The 23,183-nt window shown below is 38.4% G+C and overlaps 1 protein-coding gene across 1 annotated transcript in view; it reads right to left on the bottom strand.

The window, feature by feature from the left end:
* LOC309705481 (nuclear GTPase SLIP-GC-like) overlaps positions 1–22,673 on the bottom strand; it is a 50,255-nt gene extending 27,582 nt beyond the window's left edge. Inside the window, exons 1-12 of the mRNA XM_082531358.1 lie at positions 22,328–22,673; positions 22,122–22,203; positions 21,719–21,831; positions 19,818–19,862; positions 19,673–19,702; positions 19,379–19,403; positions 19,177–19,248; positions 18,792–18,885; positions 18,150–18,366; positions 17,840–18,034; positions 13,825–14,031; positions 13,562–13,728 (exon numbers count right to left, since the gene is read on the bottom strand). Coding sequence (XP_082387484.1) covers positions 13,562–13,728; positions 13,825–14,031; positions 17,840–18,034; positions 18,150–18,366; positions 18,792–18,885; positions 19,177–19,248; positions 19,379–19,403; positions 19,673–19,702; positions 19,818–19,862; positions 21,719–21,831; positions 22,122–22,188 — 1,232 coding nt within the window. The 5' untranslated portion in view covers positions 22,189–22,203; positions 22,328–22,673. The remainder of the gene's footprint in view (positions 1–13,561; positions 13,729–13,824; positions 14,032–17,839; positions 18,035–18,149; positions 18,367–18,791; positions 18,886–19,176; positions 19,249–19,378; positions 19,404–19,672; positions 19,703–19,817; positions 19,863–21,718; positions 21,832–22,121; positions 22,204–22,327) is intronic.
* Positions 22,674–23,183: the final 510 nt, after the last annotated feature.

Genomic DNA, 23,183 nt, shown 5'->3' with positions numbered 1-23,183 from the left:
TGCAGCAGGTGTCCGGTTGTCTTCATTCTCCGCCAGCCTGGTTAAGTCAATTCCTCCTTAACATCTAAAAGAACCTATTTAATGAAGGAAGACGGGTTCACTTTGTGTTTAATATTATTCTATTGCTGTTGTTGTTTTTTTTATATCCTTCAATTGGCGTCACGAACAGGATCCGCTCCAGGTCAACTGGACGGATGGGAGGAGTTCGGCCGTGGTCTGAGTGAACGGAGTTTGGACAAAAGCTGTGTGCACACAAAAAACAAGGTAAGCAGACCTTTTATTTCTGCTATATTGAACATTATAAAAATACTTAGTGTCCAAACTCCTAGTAATTCATAACCAAAATTGTTTGGCTTACTTAAGGCTTGTTGAGAATCAGACAAGTGAATAAGAGATAAGTGAATAAGAAATAAGTGAATAAGTGAATAAAGATAAGAGTGAACTGAGGTCTGACCACGGTTGCGGCCGACGGGTCGCTCTCCGGTGTCGGATAAATACCTCAGCAGGTCTGGGACCTTGAAAGGGTTTATTAGTAACGCCTTTCTAAACAAATTAAAAGGTTAAAGGCCTTGAGAATATTTTTTAGTAATATTCTCTAAACTACAGAAGGGTTAGGAAGGCCCAGAGGACTTTATTAGAAAAGATCCTCTAAAACTTAAAAAAGAGAAGTACTGGTTGGAGTCCAAAGGACGGGTCCCTTTGATCAATAGGAGAAAACGGATCTCTTCTTAAAACCCCGATGATTTTAGTGTTTTAAATGTTTTGATGTTCTGTTTGATATTGGACACACATAAATACACGCTGAATGCTTGCTGTGGAACACTGGGCAGGACAGTTTGGTTCTCCGTTGTTCACAGATTACACAATTAAAGGAACTAGGTTCCTCTTTTGGTTAAAATAATACACCACACATAGAATTTTTTTTACACATTTATTACATACATAAGGAGGGTAATGAGTGACTGCAGGTAATGTATGAAGTGTGAATGAGACGTGTGAACAAGGTGACAACCAACTAGCACCCCTATCAGGAAGCTCTAGGCAAGGTTACCCGCCAGACTCCGGTTTGGTAGAAGCCTGGTAACACCTGAAGGGATATTTCAGTGCTGACTCACCTTTAAAGCAGCGCCCCAGCTGTTAGTGCCTAACAGAGGCAGAAACCCAGCTGGCCCAAATTCTCCTTTAAAATCAATAAATAGAACATAAATTACCGGTGTGTGTAAATAAGTTGTATAAATCTGTTAGATCTGAAACTCCTGCTAAAAAACTTCCTCTCTACAACTCTTTTCTCTTCTCTCCCTCTTTCTCTCAGTTGGGATTCTGTGTGTGTATGTGTGCTGGAGAAATAAAAAAAAAAAAAAGGAAAAGGGTCTCTCTCTCTGTCTCTGTGAGAGGAAAAAGGTGGGGGCCGAGTGAGCCCGCGGGGCCGAGCGGGTCCGCGGGAGCGAGCGTGTATGCTGTATGAGGAAGAAGGGAGTGAGAGGGAGCGAGTGAAAAGAGTAATCGAGTATTTGGTGATTTTTTTATTATTTCAGAGGCACTGGGTAAGAGTTTTGACTTTAGCTGTGAGAGTTGTGAAAAGAGCAGGTTTTTCTTTTGTTGTAGACTGTGAGTAATCGGTGTTTTTCTGCCTATTGTGCTGCGTGGAAGACACAGAAGTGTAGAAATGTTTGTGGTTTATCTTTGTTTGACGTTTTATATAGAGTTGGTTGATTCAGGGTGATTTCTCCCGTTTAAGGGAGGAGTTGCATTGTGGTTATGTTAAAGCTTTGCTGTAGGGGTATGTGTGTGATTTTGTGCTGGCTTCGCATGTTTAAATGGATGCATAGAAGTTTGTCAGTGAGAAATTGTTATGGTGGGGTTTTAAAGTTAGTAAAGAGTCAAACAACGCCCGCTGTTTTAAAAAGGCCCAAAACATCATAAAAGACACCTCACATCCTGGCCACTCCCTGTTCGAACTGTTGCCCTAAGGCAGACGGTACAGGGCAATCAGAGCAAGGACTAATAGACTCAAACACAGCTGTTATCCAACTGCAATAACACATCTGAATACTACAAAAATGTCCACCATGCCACTCTTGTGTTAATCTATGCACGGTCTGAAGCATGACGGTGGGAATACTTAGTATTTTAAGTATTCTATCTATTTTATTGATTGAATTTTATTGTTTTTTTTTTTATATTTGATATTACTAGGGATGATGCAATGATCGGGGACCATTCTTAATGTCGTCGGTCTCATGACAATGACAATAAAGTTTTTGATTTTGATTCTGATTCTGAAATACACCCTCCTCAAGAGTTCAATGATTTAGGCAGTTATGTTTATACAAATACTAAATGTATGTTTAGTGTCTTCATACAGGTGTTTTTTCTTAACCTGGAAGCCTGAGTACGGCAGCAGAAGACAGGCCAAGCTTTGGCTAAAATTCACGGCTGGACACCAGAGTTGTCCTCACCCTTCCCGGTAAAACAAAAAAGAGAGAATGTAGTTTGAGGCGGGTTTTTCTCGCTGAACTGCTCTGGGTGCTGTGTCCCTGAATCTCACCAGTGTTAACCTCTGGCGGAAGACATGGAGAAAAGGAAAAGATGTTCCTGGTAAATCACTGAAACAAATAAAACCACACACAACCAGAGAAAGATATGAGAAGGGTGAGGAACAGACACATGTGCGTGTTAGAGACATGCCTCGTTTGAGAAAAAGTTAAAGTAACCCATATACAGACGCACCCATACATGCAATGAAGAAACAGCTTACATACATGTGCACGTACATGCAAGGTTAAAGTAGCGACACTTAACATACACCTGTTTTTAAATGATATAGTTTATACATTACTGACAATTAAACGCTTTGGGTTGCAGGACAACAACGTAACGTCAAAAGACAAAGACACTGGTCTGAGGATTAAGTGAGGACACGACAAATTTAGTGGTTAAAAGGGTCGACTTGGGACATGTTTTTGTTGATTGTTTAAGACAAATGACTACTGAATGATAGGAAATTCCTTTTTAGGTTTCTAAACAGGATCTTAAGAATTTTAACACGTACCTGTGTTGTCCTGTCAACTTGAGGGGTTATGAGTTGATTATATGGTGAAAAAAAAAAAAAAAAAAACAAAAAAGGGGGGAGACGAGATCTCGTTGTTTCTCCCCTCTCGGGATAACACAGCCAACACAGCACAGCCAACACAACATCATTTTCCTGTTCGCCTGTTTTGTTTTGTTTTTGTTTTTTCTGAGAGCCGAAGCTGACCTGGACTCCTACCCTCCCCTCTACCATCGTTGCCCTCTCCGCGACCATCTTTGACCCTTTGACCCCTGAAGGCCACAGCAGCTGGACTCACAACAACAACTTGAGGATGTCAACAGTGCTGCAAAAGAGTGATCTCATGCAGCAGAGACGGAGAGCACTAAACCTAAAGCCCGTTTCACTACACGGGGGAAATTCCCAGGCTGCGTCAGCTGACAGAGCTGTGACGAGACGCGCATTAAGCCCGGAGGAAAAGGGACGGTGAGCAGAAGGATGCTGACCTCTGAGAAGAGCCGAACAGCAGAGCTGCAGAAGGCCGTGGAGCAAAGTAAGGACAACATAAACAGACCCAAAGAGGAGGGGAGGACCCTAGGCCATGCGTCAGGCCGCTGGTTTACCTAAACTACAGAACAGGAAGGTGATGAACACAAACATATACCAACACACGAACACACACTTCTGCATGCGCCTACTTAGAATGAAGGGAAACACACACATGAACACTTATGCACTTGTTGAGGGAGTAAAAACTGATACATACCCATGCACTAGAATCAAAATGTTGATTTAATTTACTAAGAAGTGACACACAATGCTCCAGCTGCTGCAATGAAGAATGCTTTACTGACAAAGGCTCAATGCTGCACACAACAAAGTCAAATACAGAATTTGCTATAATAATAAGCCCAGAGGGCATTTGTGTGGTCTGGGGAGCAGAGTCCGGAGCGGTTTGGTTATGAAAATGATGCCCGTGCGAGATATCTGGGGCTTAAGGCCTCGACTTAATTGTTTACTCTACACTAAAAAGAAAAGAAAACACTCTGAGCAGTGGTGCAGAGTGAAAACGAGGAATTAACAGTGTGAGTTTTATTTCAGAGCGCCACGTCATTGTGATGGAGATTTAATAAAGGAGGAACACACGGACAAAGAAGAAGAGAAGGGGGGGCAGCCCTTGAACGCGATTGCCTGAGGCATTAAAGTTCTGTACTAAATTCTGGTTTCCAGTGTGAGAAAAGTCACGCAGTGCCAGTAGTAGAGCTAGGTTGAGTGATGATTCTAAATTACTGTAAGTAAATCATCATACACCGTTCAAGTTTCATGATAACGGGGATCTAGACTTTGTTGAACCCTAGGCAATTTGAACAGGTAAAAGTCGAGTGACCAAGTAGCAGTTGAATAAAAGTCATTGAATAAGTGTTGAAATAAACTGGCAGAATTAAGAGAATTAAAACATTTCAAGAGCTCAACTTACTTAATGGTTCAATTTTGTTTCACGAACGCAAAACATATAGGTTTATGAATATGAAAAGGTTGAGATGGTGTTGATTTGACTCTGTGTAGGTTTAGGTTGGTATTTTTATTGATGGGAAGAATATTCAGTGACAAGTCCTAAGACCCGGGCGTCTGCATTTTGTTTTTGTTATTTTTCATTTTATTTTGTTTTATATTTACTGATTTTTGTTGGTGAATCTTTTCTTTAAGCAGATCTGCACATCGGAAATTACAAGCATTACACGTCGGCGAGAAAATTGTTGTAAGTGAGTTTCTCCGCATTGAAATGGGTTCTGGAGGAAACACTTGTGGGGACAATTAGAAACGAGAGTCCCTGTTTAAAAAAGGATTCAGCGAGGTAATCCAAACTCAAGTTCTTGTTTCTTTTTGAGATGACGTCATTTTGCTGAGTGTGGAAACTAGATGCGACGACAGGTTTCACTATCAGCAAAGAACGGATGAATGGATGAAAGACTGGGAATAAAAACAAACGGACTGACTGGTAAAAGATGACAAGACTTGACCATGACTCAAGGTTAACAACCTCCACCTAGATAGGATAAAAGGGTGGATGAATTTATGTGGGTTTCTTTTACAGGAGTAGAAGGATGACAAAATATTCGAGGATGAGTGAACCTGTAAATGCCATTTTTGTGTCTTGTGTGGCTTACAGAGGTAACTGCGCAGCGTTACCATTTACATTTTCTTCCCTACAGGGTTACAGTTTTAATGTTTTTCTATTACAGGATTTCTGGGCGGATGTGTGAAGAAACGGTGTTTATGGGTTAGGAGTTGGGGATGCTATTACACTGTATTCTGGTGAGAGTGTTGGGGGAGACACACCCTGTCTTGAAAACTGTGATTCTTTTACAGGAAATGTTTTATAGCACCTATGGAATGAGGATGCCTGACTACGGTCAATGTGCTGCTAATGTTTGCTTTGCTTTGGTGAGAGGGGTGCAGTAGAAAACAGACAAGTGACATGAAAACAAGTAATAATAACAAATAACAAATTTGGGGACAGTTTGACCTAGAGCCCACTAACTGGCCATTAGGGGCTCTCTCTCTCTCTCTCTCTCTCTCTCTCTCTCTCTCTCTCTCTCTCTCTCTCTCTCTCTCTCTCTCTCTCTCTCTCTTGGAATAACATTGCCCAAAGGGTGAATAAAGCAAATTGTGGCAATAATAGTGATTTAATGATTGGAGAAACCTGAACATGATACTTGTCTGTTGAGCTGAATCGTTTATTACTCTTATGATTTTCCGGTGGGACTATGAAGATTTTTTGGTACAGATTGCAGGTTGTTGCTCTTTAACTCCTAGAACACGCCCTTGGCGAGGTGGGGGGAACTGGACCACCTTTCTGTGCCCCATCATCCTCTATTAGACGACATCCAAGCTAAGTAAACATGTCTTGGCCCTTTCCCCCTGAAATGACAGGCAGGCAAAGATGTTGCGTCTTTGTTTGCTTCCTGGCCCTGGGTCTCATTCCCATTGGCATAATCCTGATCGTGAGGGTGACGAACATTATCGTCTTTCTCTTGTTTAAATTCTTCTAGAATGGTTGTTTCTCTGTGGTGTTTTGTATTAGGCTTGTTATTAATTGTTTCCCTCACCCACTTCCTCTTGAAGGATATATCTGGTTGAACTGTGTCTGGTCGGGTTGTGAGGGTTAAGCGATGTTCTCAGGGTCTCCGGACTTAAGCCTGAGCGAATGTGTACTCCCACCACTGGATATAAATTGTTTTTTTCCACACCCCTTCCTCACGTTTTACCATATTCACTTTTGAATGTCCTTAGCAGTTACCGTTCTGAGTTTATTTTACGGTTGATTTATTCTTTCACATTTTCACGTTTATATCTCTCATTATTATAGTATACTCTGTACTCTCCACATTTTTATCATTACTTATGCTTTTTGGTTGCTGAGTTACAGGAACTGTTAATTTTGTGTCACTACCCTGGTTGCACTAACTCGTTGTACCCTTGTGTGCAGGACAGCTGTTACTGCTTTCATCGGGAACCGAGACTGCTTGCAGCCGACCCCTGGGCAGGGTGGTGCCTGGACTCTTTTCTCCTCATCTGCAATGACAGATAAAGACAAATGAAAAGACCCGAGGAGTTTTTCGAGCCAGGCTTCGACACGTCTCTGTGTTCCTTTGAATGTTACTTATTTTTGTGTGTTGACCCATTTAAGATGGGTCAAAAGGGGGATTTGAAGAAAATATAATCTGATCAAACATTATTCAGCTTTAAATATTGTTCAGCTTTAAACATTATTCAGCTTTAAATATTGTTCAGCTTTAAACATTATTCAGCTTTAAATATTGTTCAGCTTTAAAGTTACTGTGCAACTGTGTAATAAAAATGTGCTCACGACTTTGGCCTTGAGAGCGATAAGAAGCGATCGCCTCAGCCTGCAGGTGCAAGATATCTGCAAGCGAAGAGACTAGAACACCCAAGGCCGATTTCCTTTTATGGAGTTGTTTTTCTGCTAATGCAGCACTTTCCTCACAACCCCCTCCTGTAAGTTTTAGAGAATATATACTCATCCTCACAGCAAATATTAGGAATCTCCTGATGTGAGCTGTGTTGAGAGCTTGTCTCTGTCTCAATAAAAGTTCACTGATTCCCCATCTGCAGCAGGTGTCCGGTTGTCTTCATTCTCCGCCAGCCTGGTTAAGTCAATTCCTCCTTAACATCTAAAAGAACCTATTTAATGAAGGAAGACGGGTTCACTTTGTGTTTAATATTATTCTATTGCTGTTGTTGTTTTTTTTATATCCTTCACGAGGAAGGAGCGGCTAGCAGGTCCAGCGAGCATGTGGTGTGGAGGTTAGCCAGATAACTCGAAGCCAGTTGGTTAAATCAAACAACAGACCTTTATTCAGTGTCAGCAACATTACACCTTACGAGCCAGGTCTCCACGGCTGTACTCGTCCGTGCATACATGAATGGAGATCGGTATCGTACAACAGTACGGTTTTCTGAGAACAGAACACGAGCGGCATGTAATGGCTGCTGCTAAAAACACACACCCACTAGGAGACTCCCACAACTATTATAATAGTAGGGCAACCCCCCCCCAAGTGGTGCTATAACCCAATAAGGGTTGTTACAACAGCTCTGCCTCATCTGAACCTGCTCCACACAGAACAACTAGACTAGTACAGCAAAAAAGTCTGCTACAACAGATAGAGGTTAGTGTGAAGTAATTCAAATTAATTTGAAGTAATGTGAATTAACAATTATTTAATCTTATAGAAGTTTATTTAATTTGTCCTTGTATGAATTGGAAAAGTTAAACGTAAAACCCTGATTTTATGTCTCAGTATTACCTAAAGATTGAATGTGCAATTAGAAAATTAAGTATTACAGTTTTTCTTTTGCGTAATTATCAAAGCAGAAAAGTAATTTTCCCTACTGAACTCCCAACCCGTAGTTCTCAAATCAGTAACACACTTCCTCACTCACTTTTGACATTCTCATTGTTTTTTCTACACATACTTTACTACTAAAAATATTTGTCACTATGTTGATATTTCCTACTTAAATCTGACAGCTTATAAAAAGAGTTATTTTTTCTTATATTTCGTGAATCTGTGCAAAATGTAGCCCCAGTTTCCTGTTTATAGCTAACAAGAGTTGTCTCAAATGTGGTCTTCTTTTGTTTTGTTATGTTTAGCGGGAAAATCCCAGTCCATCAACAACGCCTGAAATAATGACACCAGCCCATCTGACATCAACAACAGCGTAGTGTTCAATCATCTTTCTTTCTTATTCTAATGTTCAGTTTGAACTTTGCTTTTCTCAATTTAATAAATTTTGTACCATTACCAGAAGTTCCATGACTTTATTTTTTGTGTCTTTAAAGAGTAGTGAATGGTTTTTATGCAGTCATGGGTTTTTTTTTAAGCTATTTGGTCAAAGCTCACATACCTTATACTAAAAAACATGGTTCATTGATTGATTCATTATCATACAACTGTTAAATCTTAAGATAAAAAGTAATTACTGTAACAACTGTGTTGGGTTTAAAGAGCCTTTTAAAAAGTTGAAAATCCCTGCCCATGAAGTAACAACAAACACACATGTGACAGGGTGTGGCTCGAGGCTAAGATGCAGGGAAAGGGTGTAGCAGCCGATTGAGGGGGCAGGGAAGAGTGGATGTCACAGCTGGTTTGTATTAATTCCATCATGTGTCCTCTATTTGGAAGCATGCTGGGGCCCGGGCAAGAGAAGTTAAAGTGGACTGAGTAAGCTGTAAAGAGTGTGAGCACACCGAGAAGCTGAAAGGCCACACAACTGTTGCTGTACATAAAAGCACTGTGAATATGTAAGTTTTTTTTGTTTGTTTTAAAAAAAAGAAAAGCAGCTGGATAGTGCAGTGGTAAGTCTACTCACCTTTGGAGTGGGAATCGCAAGTTTGATTCCCACCTGGTATCCAGTAAGGGTCCTGGATAGACCCCCAATGCTAAAAAAAACAAGCCATAGAATGGCGTGGCTACGTCCGCAGCTTGGACACAAGCATTTCACTACATGTTGTACTCTCTATAATTGTGTATGTGATGGGAAGAACGGTGTTAATTTTTTCAGCAACAAGTAATCTAACTAATTACTATTTCTATCGGTACAACGCCGTTACCGTTATTAACAAGAAAATGCGCTTTACTATTTTTCAACAAACAGACGGTTGAAGCTGTCTTCAGCTTACCGCACCTTATATCATTTGCACGGAAGTAGCTGTCTGCGTAAGTAATCTGGGCGCTACAGTTTTAAGCAGTTGCGCGCGCTCCCGCGGACGGCAATCACTTTCTGCCAGACAATCACTTTTTGGCACCTAGAGCTAGGGGGCAAAACAATCTCGTGAGTGCTGCTGTTTGGCTGAGGAAGAATAAAGTAGTAGTGGTAAACCAATCACATGACCACTTCAAGATGCCAAAGTAACAAGGTGCTATATCACAGTTTTTAAATTGTGTTGATAGCCACGTAAAACCAGAGTCATGATAAACAATATATACGTGGTGTTTTTTCCTGAATACTTTCCTCATGTTTACTGTCCAAGGACAGCGCTAGCAAGCACTCTCTGCTTATGACCAAAAAATAAAACAAAACGAAAAACACCCATTTCGTGTTTGTGGAAAAATGTACAATGTCGACCAATTAAAAATGACATGGCAGCATGACATTTGGTTGTTTAGGAAGAGGGTGAGTTTTAGGAGTGACGGCGAGAGAGAGAAAGAGAAAGAAAGAGAGCTGAAAAAAAGAGAGCAAGTTTTGAGATGTGAGAGATTTGTGACGTTTAGCGTGTTTGGAGTGTGTAGTTAGTGTGTTGTCTTGTGTAGTTAGTGTGTAGTGTTGTGGATAGTTGTGTGTTAGAACAATGAGGTGACTGCTGAATGTTACAGGTGCTGCAAAAAAGGCAACAAAGGCAGATTGCAGTGTTAATGGTGTCTCCAGGTAGAAAAAAGGGGGAGTGATACATCTCCTCTTGTCAGACCTGCAGGTATCAGGCTTGTGATATTCTTCTTTATAGTGGACAGAAATTATTTTTGCAGTGGCCCAAATAATTTGTGTGGCATCTTCTTTAATGTAGAACACCTGATTGTTATGTAAATAGTTTGAAATGGTTATTTAAAAAAAAAAAAAAAGGTAAATGGCTGCAAATTTGCAGCTAACTTGTGTCATGGTCCTGGGTCGGTGACCCAGTATTTTGAGTTTTGTGTCATTATTGAATTTTGATTTTGTCATAGTTTATCTTTTCTAGTCTTTCGGTTCCTGTGTTCCAGGGTCTGCTGTATTCCCTAGTCAAGTCTGCGTCTGTTATGTTTCCTGTTTTACTTTGGAAGTCTGTGTCCAATGTCAGTGTCTTTAGTTTCACTTCCCCTGTCCCGTCTTTAGGTTCATGTGTGTCAGCTGTGCTCCCATGTGTGACCACTTCCCTTGATCATCCCTTATGTGTATTTAGTCTCTGTGTTTCATTCAGTCTGTGTCGCGTCGTCTGTGTTCCATGCCCTATGTCATGTCAGGTTTCAAGTCTCTGTGCAGGTCATGGCTCATGATGCTTATTCTTATATTTCACAGTTCCCTCATGATCCGGCACAGTCTTGTTCATAGCCTCACTGTTATTAGTTTCTTCCCAGTTTAGGTTCCTGTTTAGTTGTTGTCCCTGTTCAGTTCTCGTTTAGTTTAGTTCATGTACTCCAGCCTCAAATAAAGGCTCTCCTTGTTTAAACATGCACCATGGTGTGGTCTTTCTTTGCTTGTGACTTCTTGATGTTGGTAAATACAATAATTGAAAAATACCACGTTACATATAATATATACATATAATAATGTACAACACATTATGGAGTATGCTTCTGCTGTGAGGTCTTGCCTCCATGCACGTATGCATTTAATCGCTAGACGGGTGTATTTATAAATAATATTATATTAGGGAAATTTTCCCAGACATATTTTTGACCTGGGGGTAGAATTGATTGAGAAATGGAAACGGAAAATGCTTATGAACTTGCAAATTAAAAACATGATGCATTTAAGGTAACCCTTTTCCATTTTTATTTAAAAAGAGAATTTGTTCTAGTGTGCGATGGCCGAACCTGTTCCTTTTCGTGGAGATAATTTCTCCTGCCTTAAGGAAATTCCCTTCACATGGCACAGAAGAGGCTGGAGTGCAGAGAAACTGGTAGAGATGCAGTTATACAGTCTACCTGGGCCCCACAAACTATCAGCTAAAGAGAATAAATAAATTCAATTGCTGCACATTTGGCAGACTAACATTTTCAGATTAATTAAACAATAAAATATATATTTTTACAACATTACATGTAAAGAATCAAGTGGAAGTTTTTCTAAAGTTATTTAATGATATTTATATTATGGAAGCAGATGTTTGACATTTTACCTTTTTCCCATTTTCAGATATAATAAACACGCACAAAACAAAAGCAAACAGCCAGAACACAAAGCTGGAAAACCCACCCGATTGACAAAAATCAACTCAAAATTCTCCCACACAAGAGAACCTCCTCTATTTCTCGCTGGCTCCAAATCTCTCAGTAGAATGATCAGTGGTTCGCTATCTGTCACCAGTGTTGGGGAGTAACGGAATACATGTACCGCCGTTACGTATTTAAAATACAAAATATGAGTAACTGTATTCCGTTACAGTTACCGTTTAAAAAGGTGGTATTCAGAATACAGTTACTTTGTTGAAATAAATGGATTACACTGCGGTACTTTCCTGTTTCATTTTGTCGCGGGTCAGGACTGTTTGGGTTTTGTTTGACAGCTACGTTCTGTTGTTCCAGGCGGCAGCGTTACGGTTGCCATGGTTACAGGGTGACGCTCTCTCTCTCTCTCTCTGCGACTGTGTGTTTCCTGGGTGAGAGAGCGCCTTTTCGTTGTTGTTGTTGTTGTGCTAAGCTAACAGGCAGAATGCTACAAGCATAGCTCTAAAGAATGTAGCATCATGGGCAGTGTAGTCCGTGCTGCAGGGAGAATGGACTGCCATACACGTTATGTGTCTGTGAGCGCGAGGAGGGAGAAAAAGGGGAGTGGAAAGGTACGAGTTGTCATCGAGGAAAAACGGGAGCTGGAAGCATGTAAATATAATAATAACCACTTCAGCCAAGAAGAGTGCCTGACGAGCCCAGTTGTAAGTAAGCTATTAAGACTCGACTGTACACCGTGTTCGTGTTTTCCTCCGAAAATAATAAGTTCCGTTGGAGCAGCATTTCAACGCCTCTCTCTGTCTCTCGCAAGAAAAGTTGACCCACACAACAAAGTAAAGCTATTTTTTGGCTACGAGCCGACAGGGACCCCGCCGTATTAGTCAGAGGTCCCTTTACTACAGTTCGGAGTCGCGGACCTTCAGTAATAGTAATAAATCACACAGCAATAGTACATTCACGTTGTTGTAAAAAGCATGATAATATATTAAGTAATCCAAAGTATTCAGAATACGTTACTCTCATTGAGTAACGTAACGGAATACGTTACAGAATACATTTTGGGGCATGTATTCTGTATTCTGTAATGGAATACATTTTAAAAGTAACCTTCCCAACACTGTCTGTCACCATCAAAACACTCCACAAATCCCGCGAATGATTCATCTGCTTATAAACCATTGAATCAGACACCGAAGCAGTTAGGTTCTAAATGAAGCTTCGGACGTCACTGATCACGTGACTCTGGCCAAACGAATCAAGCTTCGACACAGTGCTTCTGAAGCAGTGTGTTGATTTTTTTGACACACGCACCGGAGCTTCAGCTTCAAGCGGGCCATCACTACTCCACACGGTCAGCCACTGCGAACCGTTACAATTTGTGCATGGGATTTTAAGATTTACAATTTATATTTGTATTTAAGTTATGAAATATGATTCATTTAACATGTTTGTGGTTGTTACAGCATAAAATATGACTTTTTCTACTCAGATTTTATGTTTGGTTTTTTTTGTCTGATTTTTAGATCAGTTGTATTAATAGAGTATGTCAAAATGCAAACATAACTGTAAATTCAGATATGTGAGGCTGTACTGAAAAGAATGACACCAAACAAGGCAAAGTAAATAGTTTTTAATGGTGATATGTAAAGGTCAAATTAAAAGTAGTCGAAAATGGTCAATTATACCCGGGACCCCAGAAGGTTAAAATTTTTTTTTAAAGTAATGCAATAGTTACTTTTCCCAGTAATTAATTACTTTTAGAAACTCAGTTACTAATTTGGTTACTTTTTGAAAAATAACTAGTAACTATAATTAATTACTTTTTCAAAGTAACTTGCCCAACACTGGTGACAAATAAAGGTTGTTTGTTTTGTTTTGTTTTTTTAAAAATACACCATTATTCGCTGTGAGTTGGGTACTGACTTCACAAAGAATTTTACCAGTACTGTGTTAGTGTTGAGAATATTATGTGTTTTTAGTAAATATCTGAATGCAACTATTAAATATTTCTCCAACAAGATTGATCAGTATGTGATTTTAAATTTTTTTTAAATTATGCACTTTGACATCTTAATTCACTTACCGATTGTCTGAAGGATCAGACTTGGTGCAGATAAAGTGAATTTGCTCACACTGACCACCATTTCCAATGAGGCCATGTGCACTTTTTAGAATCTCCCAGGCCTCATTCTCTGATGCTGCCCGAGTAATTTCAGCCACAATCCACACAGTAGAACAATCTCCAACAATCTGAAATAAATTATAGCACGTCAATTATAAATAATTAATACAAAAGATGTTAAAACAACACCAGAAAAACAACAAGAAGTTGATGTGAAAAATTACTTGTCTCCACATTTCGTTCCTGCTCTTGTTGCGATCGCCATTTCCAGGAAGGTCCACAAGTGTGACATGCTGGAGAAACTTATTGTTTGGCACCCTGACAGTCACACACTTTACTAGTGGCCAGTACCACTGCTGTGCTTTATATCCATCTTCCTGCTTTGGAACATACTTTGTATATTTAAAAAGTTCTTCAGATAGCTTTTCAGCCTGCAATAAACAAGATAAATAAGATTAATACATTTACAATTAAATCGGTAAATTTAAAAAAGAAACCCAAATTGTAGACTAAATTTTTATCTTGGGAAACATTTTAGATTTTTTTTAATGTTTAGATTTAAGGATGATCAAACTTAGGCACATATATGCACACAGCATCACAGACGCATTTGTTAATGCAGCTTCCCTAGTGTTTTATGTTTACAGCTAACAGACGCCCTGTTTGCAGACCTATAGTCTTGTGATATCCAATGCAAATTGTTAACTTATTTGCACGAGCAGTTGAAACTGTTCCTGTTATACCCTTAAACTTTTACATTCATACATTTCTATCATCATACAGGCCTGAGAATTACAGTAAAGTGACAGAGCGTTGTGGTAATGGCTCCTAGACTCTGGAGCTCTCACCCACTGAGACGTGTGATTTGCGTTAAAAAGCAGCTAAAAACTCAACTTTTAAATTTTGGTTTTGTGTAGCTTTCTCTCTTTATGCTGCCAGCACTTTGGTTCTGAACTACATTGTAATATTTATTTCAAAAGTTGTAAAAAGGCTTACTTTTTACTTAACATTACAAAAAGTTATTACTTATGAAAAATTGACATTCTTCTGGAGAAAAAGTATAGGATTGACATCAGTAGCTAGTATTGACCCCTTTAATCCTAAACTAGAGATGGTACGATACCACTTTTTTATGACCGATACCGATATCATAAATTTGGATATCTGCCGATACCGATATGAATCCGATATAGTGTTTTTTAATCAATAAAAATGTTTTTTAATATCTTGTTGCATTTTGTATAAGTTCATACTCAAGTTTAAATAAACAACAACACTAAAGCTATTCTGTTATACCTGTATGTAAAAAAATACACTGCACCCAAAATATTTCATAGTTCAGCAATAGTGATCAATCTAATAAACTTAAACCTACACCATCCTTCCTATTCTGGTATTTTAAAGAGTACTTAGCAGAAAAATTAAGCAACCTAACTAATAGGGTTGCAAACTCCCAGCAAAAAAATAGGGAACCACCCTCCACCTCATGATGCTTAATCGAAGTAATCAACTTTAATTTGATGCAGTGTGAAAAAAAATGCACAGAATTAAATTATTTTTCAAGAATAATTAAATAGATTCAACATCTTTCTTCAACAAAAATGCAGACTGCACAGATGGTATCTTCCCAAAGGAAAAAGTAGTATAGCTTACTTGGTATATTAGACTTCACAGTTACTATATACAGTAATGAACTTCTATACATTTTTCATCAGATTAAAACTTTGGGTGTAAGATTCAGATAATTATTTATTAAAAGCTAGACATTTTAAATGAGAATAAGAAAGAAAAGTATGTCTTTGTGCCCCCTTTTCCCTGTTCATGCCCTATCGGCCCCCCCTGGCTAAACTTTGCTAGATCCGCCCCTGCACAGTTACCAGCCGTCAGCTGCGTAGAAAAGGATCCTGGTGTAGAAAGTAATATTAAATAAATTCTAACAACAGCTTATCAAGGTTAAACGTGCTGCTGTTGTTCAGCCGCTGGTTTCCTTTTTCTGGCGCGAAGTGGGCCAAAAACAAAGAAGAGAAACGGGAGTCGCGACAGAAAAGCCGATCAGCTGATCATTGATCAGTTTCATGATTGAAGTAGCAACAGGAGAGGGAGGAAGAGAGAAGAGGCAGTCCTCCATATATCGGTTGTTAAGCTTAACATGGGAATGCTTTACAAACATTCAGAGATAAACTTACACACTTGCTTTACTTCTCTCGGGGATAACATCCTCTGAGATGAAATGCTGGTTTGGTAGCGAGGCTACAATACACAAAGCCGCTCTATCACGTGACGCACACTGCTCTGACGTGCAACAATTATGAGGCGAGTTATGCCGTGTCGCAAGTTTTGTGAGGTGCTTTTTTGATATTTAATGGATCGGATTACATTTTTGCCCTATGACAGCTGGGATAGGCTCCAGCGCCCCCCGCGACCCTGAAAAGGATAAGTGGAAGCGAATGGATGGATGGATGGATTACATTTTTTATTTCTCTCCGATATCCGATCCAGTAATTTACGTCAGTATCGCACCGATACCGATACGTAATATCAGATCGGTCCATCTCTACCCTAAACCCAGCAACTTATGTCTTTTAAAATTATCCACCAATCTCTGACATTAACCTATTGAGAGATTTAACTACTCTGTTGTGCAAATATCTTTACAGCCATAAAATACTTGATTATTTTCTCAGTTACTGTTACAGTTACTGTGTGATTCAAATTTCAGTAGGATTCAATATTCACTAATAATAATAATAATAAGGCGGCACGGTGGTTGGCGCTGTTGCAAGAAGGTCCTGAGTTCAATTCCACCATCAGGCCGGGGTCTTTCTGTGTGGAGTTTGCATGTTCTCCCCGTGTTTGCGTGGGTTCCCTCCGGCTTCCTCCCACCGTCCAAAGACATGCAGCTTGTGGGGATAGGTTAATTGGATAATCCAAATTGTCACTAGGTGTGAATGTGCGAATGAATGTGAGTGCGAATGGTTGTCTGTCCCTGTGTGTTGGCCCTGCGACAGACTGGCGACCTGTCCAGGGTGTACCCTGCCTCTCGCCCTATGACAGCTGGGATGGGCTCCAGCGACACCCCCCCGCGACCCTGAAAAGGATAAGCGGAAGCGAATGGATGGATGGAATAATAATAATAATGGATTGCATTTATATATCGCTTTTCGAGACCGTCAAAGCGCTTTACAATCCCACTATTCATTCACTCTCACATTCACACACTGGTGGAGGCAGCTACAGTTGTAGCCACAGCTTCTTCGGGGCAGACTGACAGAAGCAAGGCTGCCATATCGCAAACTAAATGCTGTGGCCCCAGAAACGGAAACACTAGGAAACGTGGAACACGGAACCAGGAACGATTGAATAGGGACATATGGAGAAATTTAAACCACATGGGACAAGGCGACAGTGGGCAGAGGAAAACACAGGGCTTAAATACACAAGGGAGTAACAAGGGATTGAGACACAACAGGAGAGCACAGCTGGGAGTATTCAAACATGACGAGACAAAGGGGAAGCATAACTCAAAACACTGAACACAGGACATGAGGCTATCAAAGTAAAACAGGAAACACAAGACAGGCATGGAGAAGCAGACTTGACAAGGAGGTATGGCTGACAGGGAAGACAAAGCAAACATAGAGCACAGAAACAAGAGTAACAAAACATGGAAAACAGGGAAAGAAAGGTAACAGAAACCTAAAGACTAAAACTAAGAATATATTTTAATGTGTCTGGGAAAGCTGACCAACACAGCTAATCTCCATCAACTAATCATGCATCTGGGGTGCCTTCAGCACACGAGGTAGAACCAGTTGTCCAATAATCATAAGGTTGGTGGCTAGATCCCTCTAACTTGGGGCAACATACGCCAAGTTAGAGCTATATACGAATCAATCTCTCCTATTTAAGTAGGATGCTGGGACCTGACAAGGGAGCTCAGCTGCAGGAGGCAGCTGGAAAATGTAAATAAACATCCACGTGCCTTGGGTCCTTTTTCCACATCTAGTTTTCAAACCAGTCAAAAGCAGCACTGAAGTTTGATAAGGCAAGAACAGATTTGTTTTAATATTTTGGTCTGTACATTCTACTTTCCTTTTATATTGTTTTTTTCTTATTTTTTTAATAACAGAATAGGCTGTCTATAAATTATATCATATTATATCAATGCAAGCAAATTCCACTCATTGAAACAACAAACATGGAAAAAAAATGAAGTAATAGAATAGTATTTGAACTTACTGTGTCACAATGCAAAAATTTCCTCTTGGAATCTAAAAATTCTAGAATATTTTTGAAATACTTTTTTTCCAAGAGGTTTTCAGGGGATTTGTCTTTCCATTCTTCTCCATACAGGGCTGACAGCTTTTTAACCATGTCCCGATAATCATCACCTTTCTTAAGAGTCTTCAGTGACCATAATTCATCATGCCACTCCTAAAAGACAAAAATCATTGCATTTTAGTTTTATAAATTGTAATGTAAAGCAAATACCTGCTGTATTTTTGTAAATACATATACTGTAGCTTTAAATAAAATATTTAATTCTCACCTCCTTCGTAATGAACTCAATTTCTGCCTCATACTTTGGGCTGCAAGTGTTAGCCTCCACCTTTATCATGACTGTGGTGCATGCACTGATTATTCCAGTGGCCAAAAGATTCTTCTCATTAATGATGGTATTGATTAAAGAGCTCTTTCCAGCCCCAGTTCTTCCAAAGACACCAACAAGCTCTCTCTTGTCGGTTTCCAAATCATTAATTTTGTTCCTGTTGTACAAGTGGGTTAATTTATTCAACCATGAAATGTGTTGCAAAATGAGGAAGACACCTTTCTGTGCCCAGATTGTTAAATAATAATTTAAAAGTCATTATATTATTATATTATTATTATATTATACTTTTAAACGAACAGTAAGATGAGCTATGTACATATGTAATGTACATATGTACAGTATGTAAATGCTCACTGGAATTAGTTGGCTTGGTGGTTCATTCTTCTTGTGTGTTTAAAGTTTTACGATACAATATTTAACCTATTAATACTACAACAGTTTGGAATGAATGCTTTTGTTCTAATTATCTTTGTTCTAATAAAATCTGTATATGATTTTCTTTCACCATGATTGTTACTAAACTAAAATGTTTTTTACCCAGATGTTTATGTAACAGAATAAGGGAACGTTGATACTCACTTTAGGAAAGTACTTAGCTTGTCTTGGCCATGGAGACTGTTACTGACATCTTTCATGATGCCTTTCACTTCAGATAATATTCTTGTTTCTGTCACTGTGAGAGTAAAGAAGTGTTTAGCAGGCACCAGTTTAATGCACAATGTTATACACGGATAATGAAAAACTGGACTATATCACTTATTAAAGGAGCAGTGCATGGCAGTAGGTTGATTACTTCATTTAAATATTATTTTTGTGTATGCCAGACACCAGCAAACCAATAAGAAAGTATTTTCTGTTTCTCTGGTAAAGTCAGACACATGCAATACAACAAAAGATTCACTGCATAGAAGTTTTACCATACAGTGCAGTGAAACTGTCATTCTTTGGAAACAAATGTAAAAACCTGAGTCACGTTGTCTTTTAGTTGGTGATTGCCATTTGTTGGATTGCCCCTGAAGATCTGATTTTCTTTTTCCTTATTAGATTAGAAAACACAAAAGGTTAGGTTTATTGTCTCTGTCAGTGGAGGTATTTGGTCAAAATCAAAGTGTTTCTGTCTTAAAAGATGAATATTATAAGTAATTCATATGTGACATCTGTCTCACCTTTTGAACTTGTGGATGGTGGAACCTGGAAATTAAAATGGACATTTAGTTTTTTTTTTTTAATGCAAAGAAATGAAAGCTCTTCACACAGGTATCATTTAACCGCATTTTTAAGAACATATGTCTGAACACATACTTCCGCAATCCACGCAGTGAAATGCAAATTTACTTTCTGTCTCATCTGGGATTAGAAATATTAACCCTTAAAAGCTAAATACAGAAAATGGACAATGTACATCAGCTGTATATGCATGAAGAATAAAGGCGTGTCTTGAAATTTAACATAATTCTGACCTGAACCAATTTTGTTGTTTCTTCATTCTCCTGTTTACAATAAAGATTAAACACACAGGTGCAAGATCATGTAAAATTTTGAGCAAACAGTGAAAGTATGACTCCTGGTAAAAAATCATAGCCAATCAGAAACTTCTTAACTTACCTGAGTGGAAAAATCGGGTGTTTCTTGCCTTATGCTTTGTTTACTCTAGCAAAAAGAAAATCCATAACTGTAAATGAGTGATACAATTCTAGAAAATGCTATTGTTGTCACAAAGATATAATCTCAAAAAGCTGAACGCAATTATTTATGAGGGCTAGAAGGATCACGTGAAATGAAGCATTTTGTGCTTTAATTAAATGTGCAGTTTATTATGGTTAGTAAATGTATTTGCAAATCCTTTTTTAAATTCTTTTATTTATTTAAACATTGCTAAACTCAAGTTTATAGAAAATTAAAAGGGTAATTGTAAATCCACACTTAACTGACTTATTAATTAATTAACAAATACTTAAAACTACAAGTGGATTTCACAAAATACAATTAAACCCTTTTTGAATTGAACCTTTTTTTGCCTCTAAAGAACACCTACCTGCCTGGTCTTCATGGTAATTATAAAATGTTCTCTAATAGTCATTGATTCATATGATCTGTTTCACAATGTCTATAGGTTTTACAGTTAAGCACCAAAAGTCACTACATGATTGAAGTACAAACTTCATGTCTCATTAATATATATTATACATTTATGCACACCTCACGCTTTTATTGAGCAAAAACAAACAGTTCATCTTATTTTTTTATTTTAGTAGACAACGCCGACACTTTATAATAGACAGCCAGTTAGCTGTTTAAAAATTTTTTATGTGAATTTTAATTCAGAAATGAGTATGGCATTCTGAAATTGATGCATCCTCAGGTTTTATTGCTGTTAGAGTAGCAGGAAGTGGCATTTTCAAAAAAGTTGGAGGTTTTTTTAACAACATTTGCGCCTAAAAAAAAGTTAATTTTGTGTAATAGAAATAGCAATCCTTTTTTTTTTACAGTTTAAAGTTATCTGCCATTGCTGCTTTGTGACTTTCGTATGAAATGCATTGTGGGACAATTGGCTGCACCAAGAAGTGTGGGTGCTTGTACCAAGGCTATTTGTTCTTGGGATTCACATCTTGGGATTTTTAGCTGCTGTAAGAAAGCAACTAAAAACTGTAAGAATCAGCACTGAGCCCTCTTAGAGCAACCTACAACCTTTAAAACATGTTTAAAATGCTGTCTGTAAACACATCAGTAGAGATGTTACCACATTGATTTTTAAAACTCTGAGTTAAAAGAATTGAGACAAAAAATCTTTTAAATAGATCATCAATTTTAGATATGAAGTCTTTATTTTTTCCAGACTTCTATCTGAGTTGGCCTGACAACATGCAGACGAATAAAGGTCATGTGTTAAGCTTATAACAGTTTCTTTAATACTGGTTTTAGCATCTTTGCATTCAACGTCTTTTATCAGTAAGAACGCAATCACTTCACTTTTTTCTTTTCTTGTATAAGCTGCTAAAATAAGAAGTGTTTCCCCCCTCTTTAATCCACCTTGCTCTGGATCAGGTCGAGAAATATCAGATTACCAGTGCAGTGTTCATGGCATCTAACAAAAGCACTTCTTACTTTCTTTGCATACATATAATCTAATTTGGATTGTAAACTGTCTTTATCTTGATAATTTAATACGATTTTATCACCGAATTTCACACGAATCACAGATCACATAATTTCTTGTAACAATAAAGCTTTCTTTGTTTTTTTTACTTTAAACATTTTTTTAGTTAACAATATTTAAAATAGACTTTTTTTAATTTCAGAAATTCCCATTTATTATACAAAGACATATAGAATAAAAAATAATTTGGAAATAAATTGACCAATGTTTATTTTGTTGCACAATTTATTATTAAACCACAAAACGCTTTATGTTGATGCATGTGACTCTTCTGCTCCTCCATATTTATATGAGATTTTTAAGACCAAATGTAAAATTACATAAGCAGACTTTTTTTTTTTTTAATTACCTTTAAGTCCTCAAGTCTCTTTCTGAATCTTGACCTTAGACCAACTTCAGGGATTAACTCAGTTATGTCTTCATTGGTAAGACAGAAAAGGCTTTCCTCTGTAACTTTGTTAGCTGTAATTAAATATTAAATCTCAGTTATAGAGATGCACACAATTTCCAATTTCATTAGAAATCCACTTCATGAAATAAAGTGAAATAGGCATGGTTATTTATTTTAAATGCCATTGAGCCTTTTTTGTAATACATTTTCTGTGATGACGGTGTAGAAGTGGCTACAGCTCTCTTTAAACACAGCGTAAAATACAAAATATTAGTGTTGTACAGCACAACCATATCAAGAGATTTTTAGTTTCAGAGATATTAAAATCTTTGTTTATGAAGAATTAGTTATTATAATTTACCTTCAAATCGTTCCTCCAACTCTCTTAGCCCCCATTCAAGCAGTTTGTTTCTTATGAAATCGGCCATGATCAAGAAATGAAACTGAAAAACGTAACATTTAACCAGACAGTACTGCTTTACAGATTAGACCTTCGTGATCACCTTCTGCCTCAATGCATATATAATCAGAGAGGCTAACATTAAATTTAAAGTTCAAACTGCTCACCTTTTGTTGAAAGTAATGCAGGAAAAGGCTGGTGAGGGAGATGCGAAGTAAGCAGTGAGACACAAACAGGTGGGAAAAAAAGAAGTCAAATTGCAAAAAAACCCAACACCACAAAAACACTGTATCCAAGGACAGATACGGTTAAAAACAAACTGGAACTGAGTGGCGAACTGAGAGAGAAAGGCAGGAAGAGCTGGTTTTGTGCAGGGCAGATGGGAGTGGCTGAGAGAGGGGGTAACAACCTGCCCCGCAGCAAGTGTAACAAAAGTACTTGTGTTGTTCCCTTATTAACTAAAGGTCATCACAACAGACAGCTCCACATGTTAGGAATTTGTGCTGTGAACCAGGATAAAAACAGGAATCACTTGTTTCTTAGGAAAACAGAAAAAACATTACATTGTGGAGCGATTAACATTAGGCCAAGGCTAAGCTGGACTGGCCATCGGGCATACCGGGCATTTGCCCAGTGGACTGATGGTATTTTTTTGTTTTTATGAGCTGATGTTTTTTTGTTTTGTTTTTCGGTAACGGTATAAACAACGAAAGGTGGTGGATTGGCCAATTTGTCATGATAGACTCTGGGCTGGACCAGTTACAGCCGAGGTGGTTGGCTGCACCCTCCCCATTGCTTGGGCAAGAGCTCTGAAAGCAATCTTATCACAGACAAACAAAGAAAATGGTATTGAGGTGAAAAGAAACACAACTTGTCCAGTAGTTTAGCTAGAATAAAAAAAAAGAAAGACACAAAGCTGGAGTTATTCTGCATCTTTACGCTGTCAGCTGCCTCTTCTTCTTCTCTCATTCTCTCACCCTCCCTCTCCTGTTGATACTTCTTGAAACATGAAGTATCTCTCAT

This window comes from Aulonocara stuartgranti, assembly GCF_965226115.1.
Source record: "Aulonocara stuartgranti genome assembly, chromosome: 4".
Lineage (NCBI taxonomy): Eukaryota > Metazoa > Chordata > Actinopteri > Cichliformes > Cichlidae > Aulonocara > Aulonocara stuartgranti.
The sequence above is the reverse complement of the archived record's forward strand: the minus strand, read 5'-3'. Positions and strand labels throughout refer to the sequence as shown.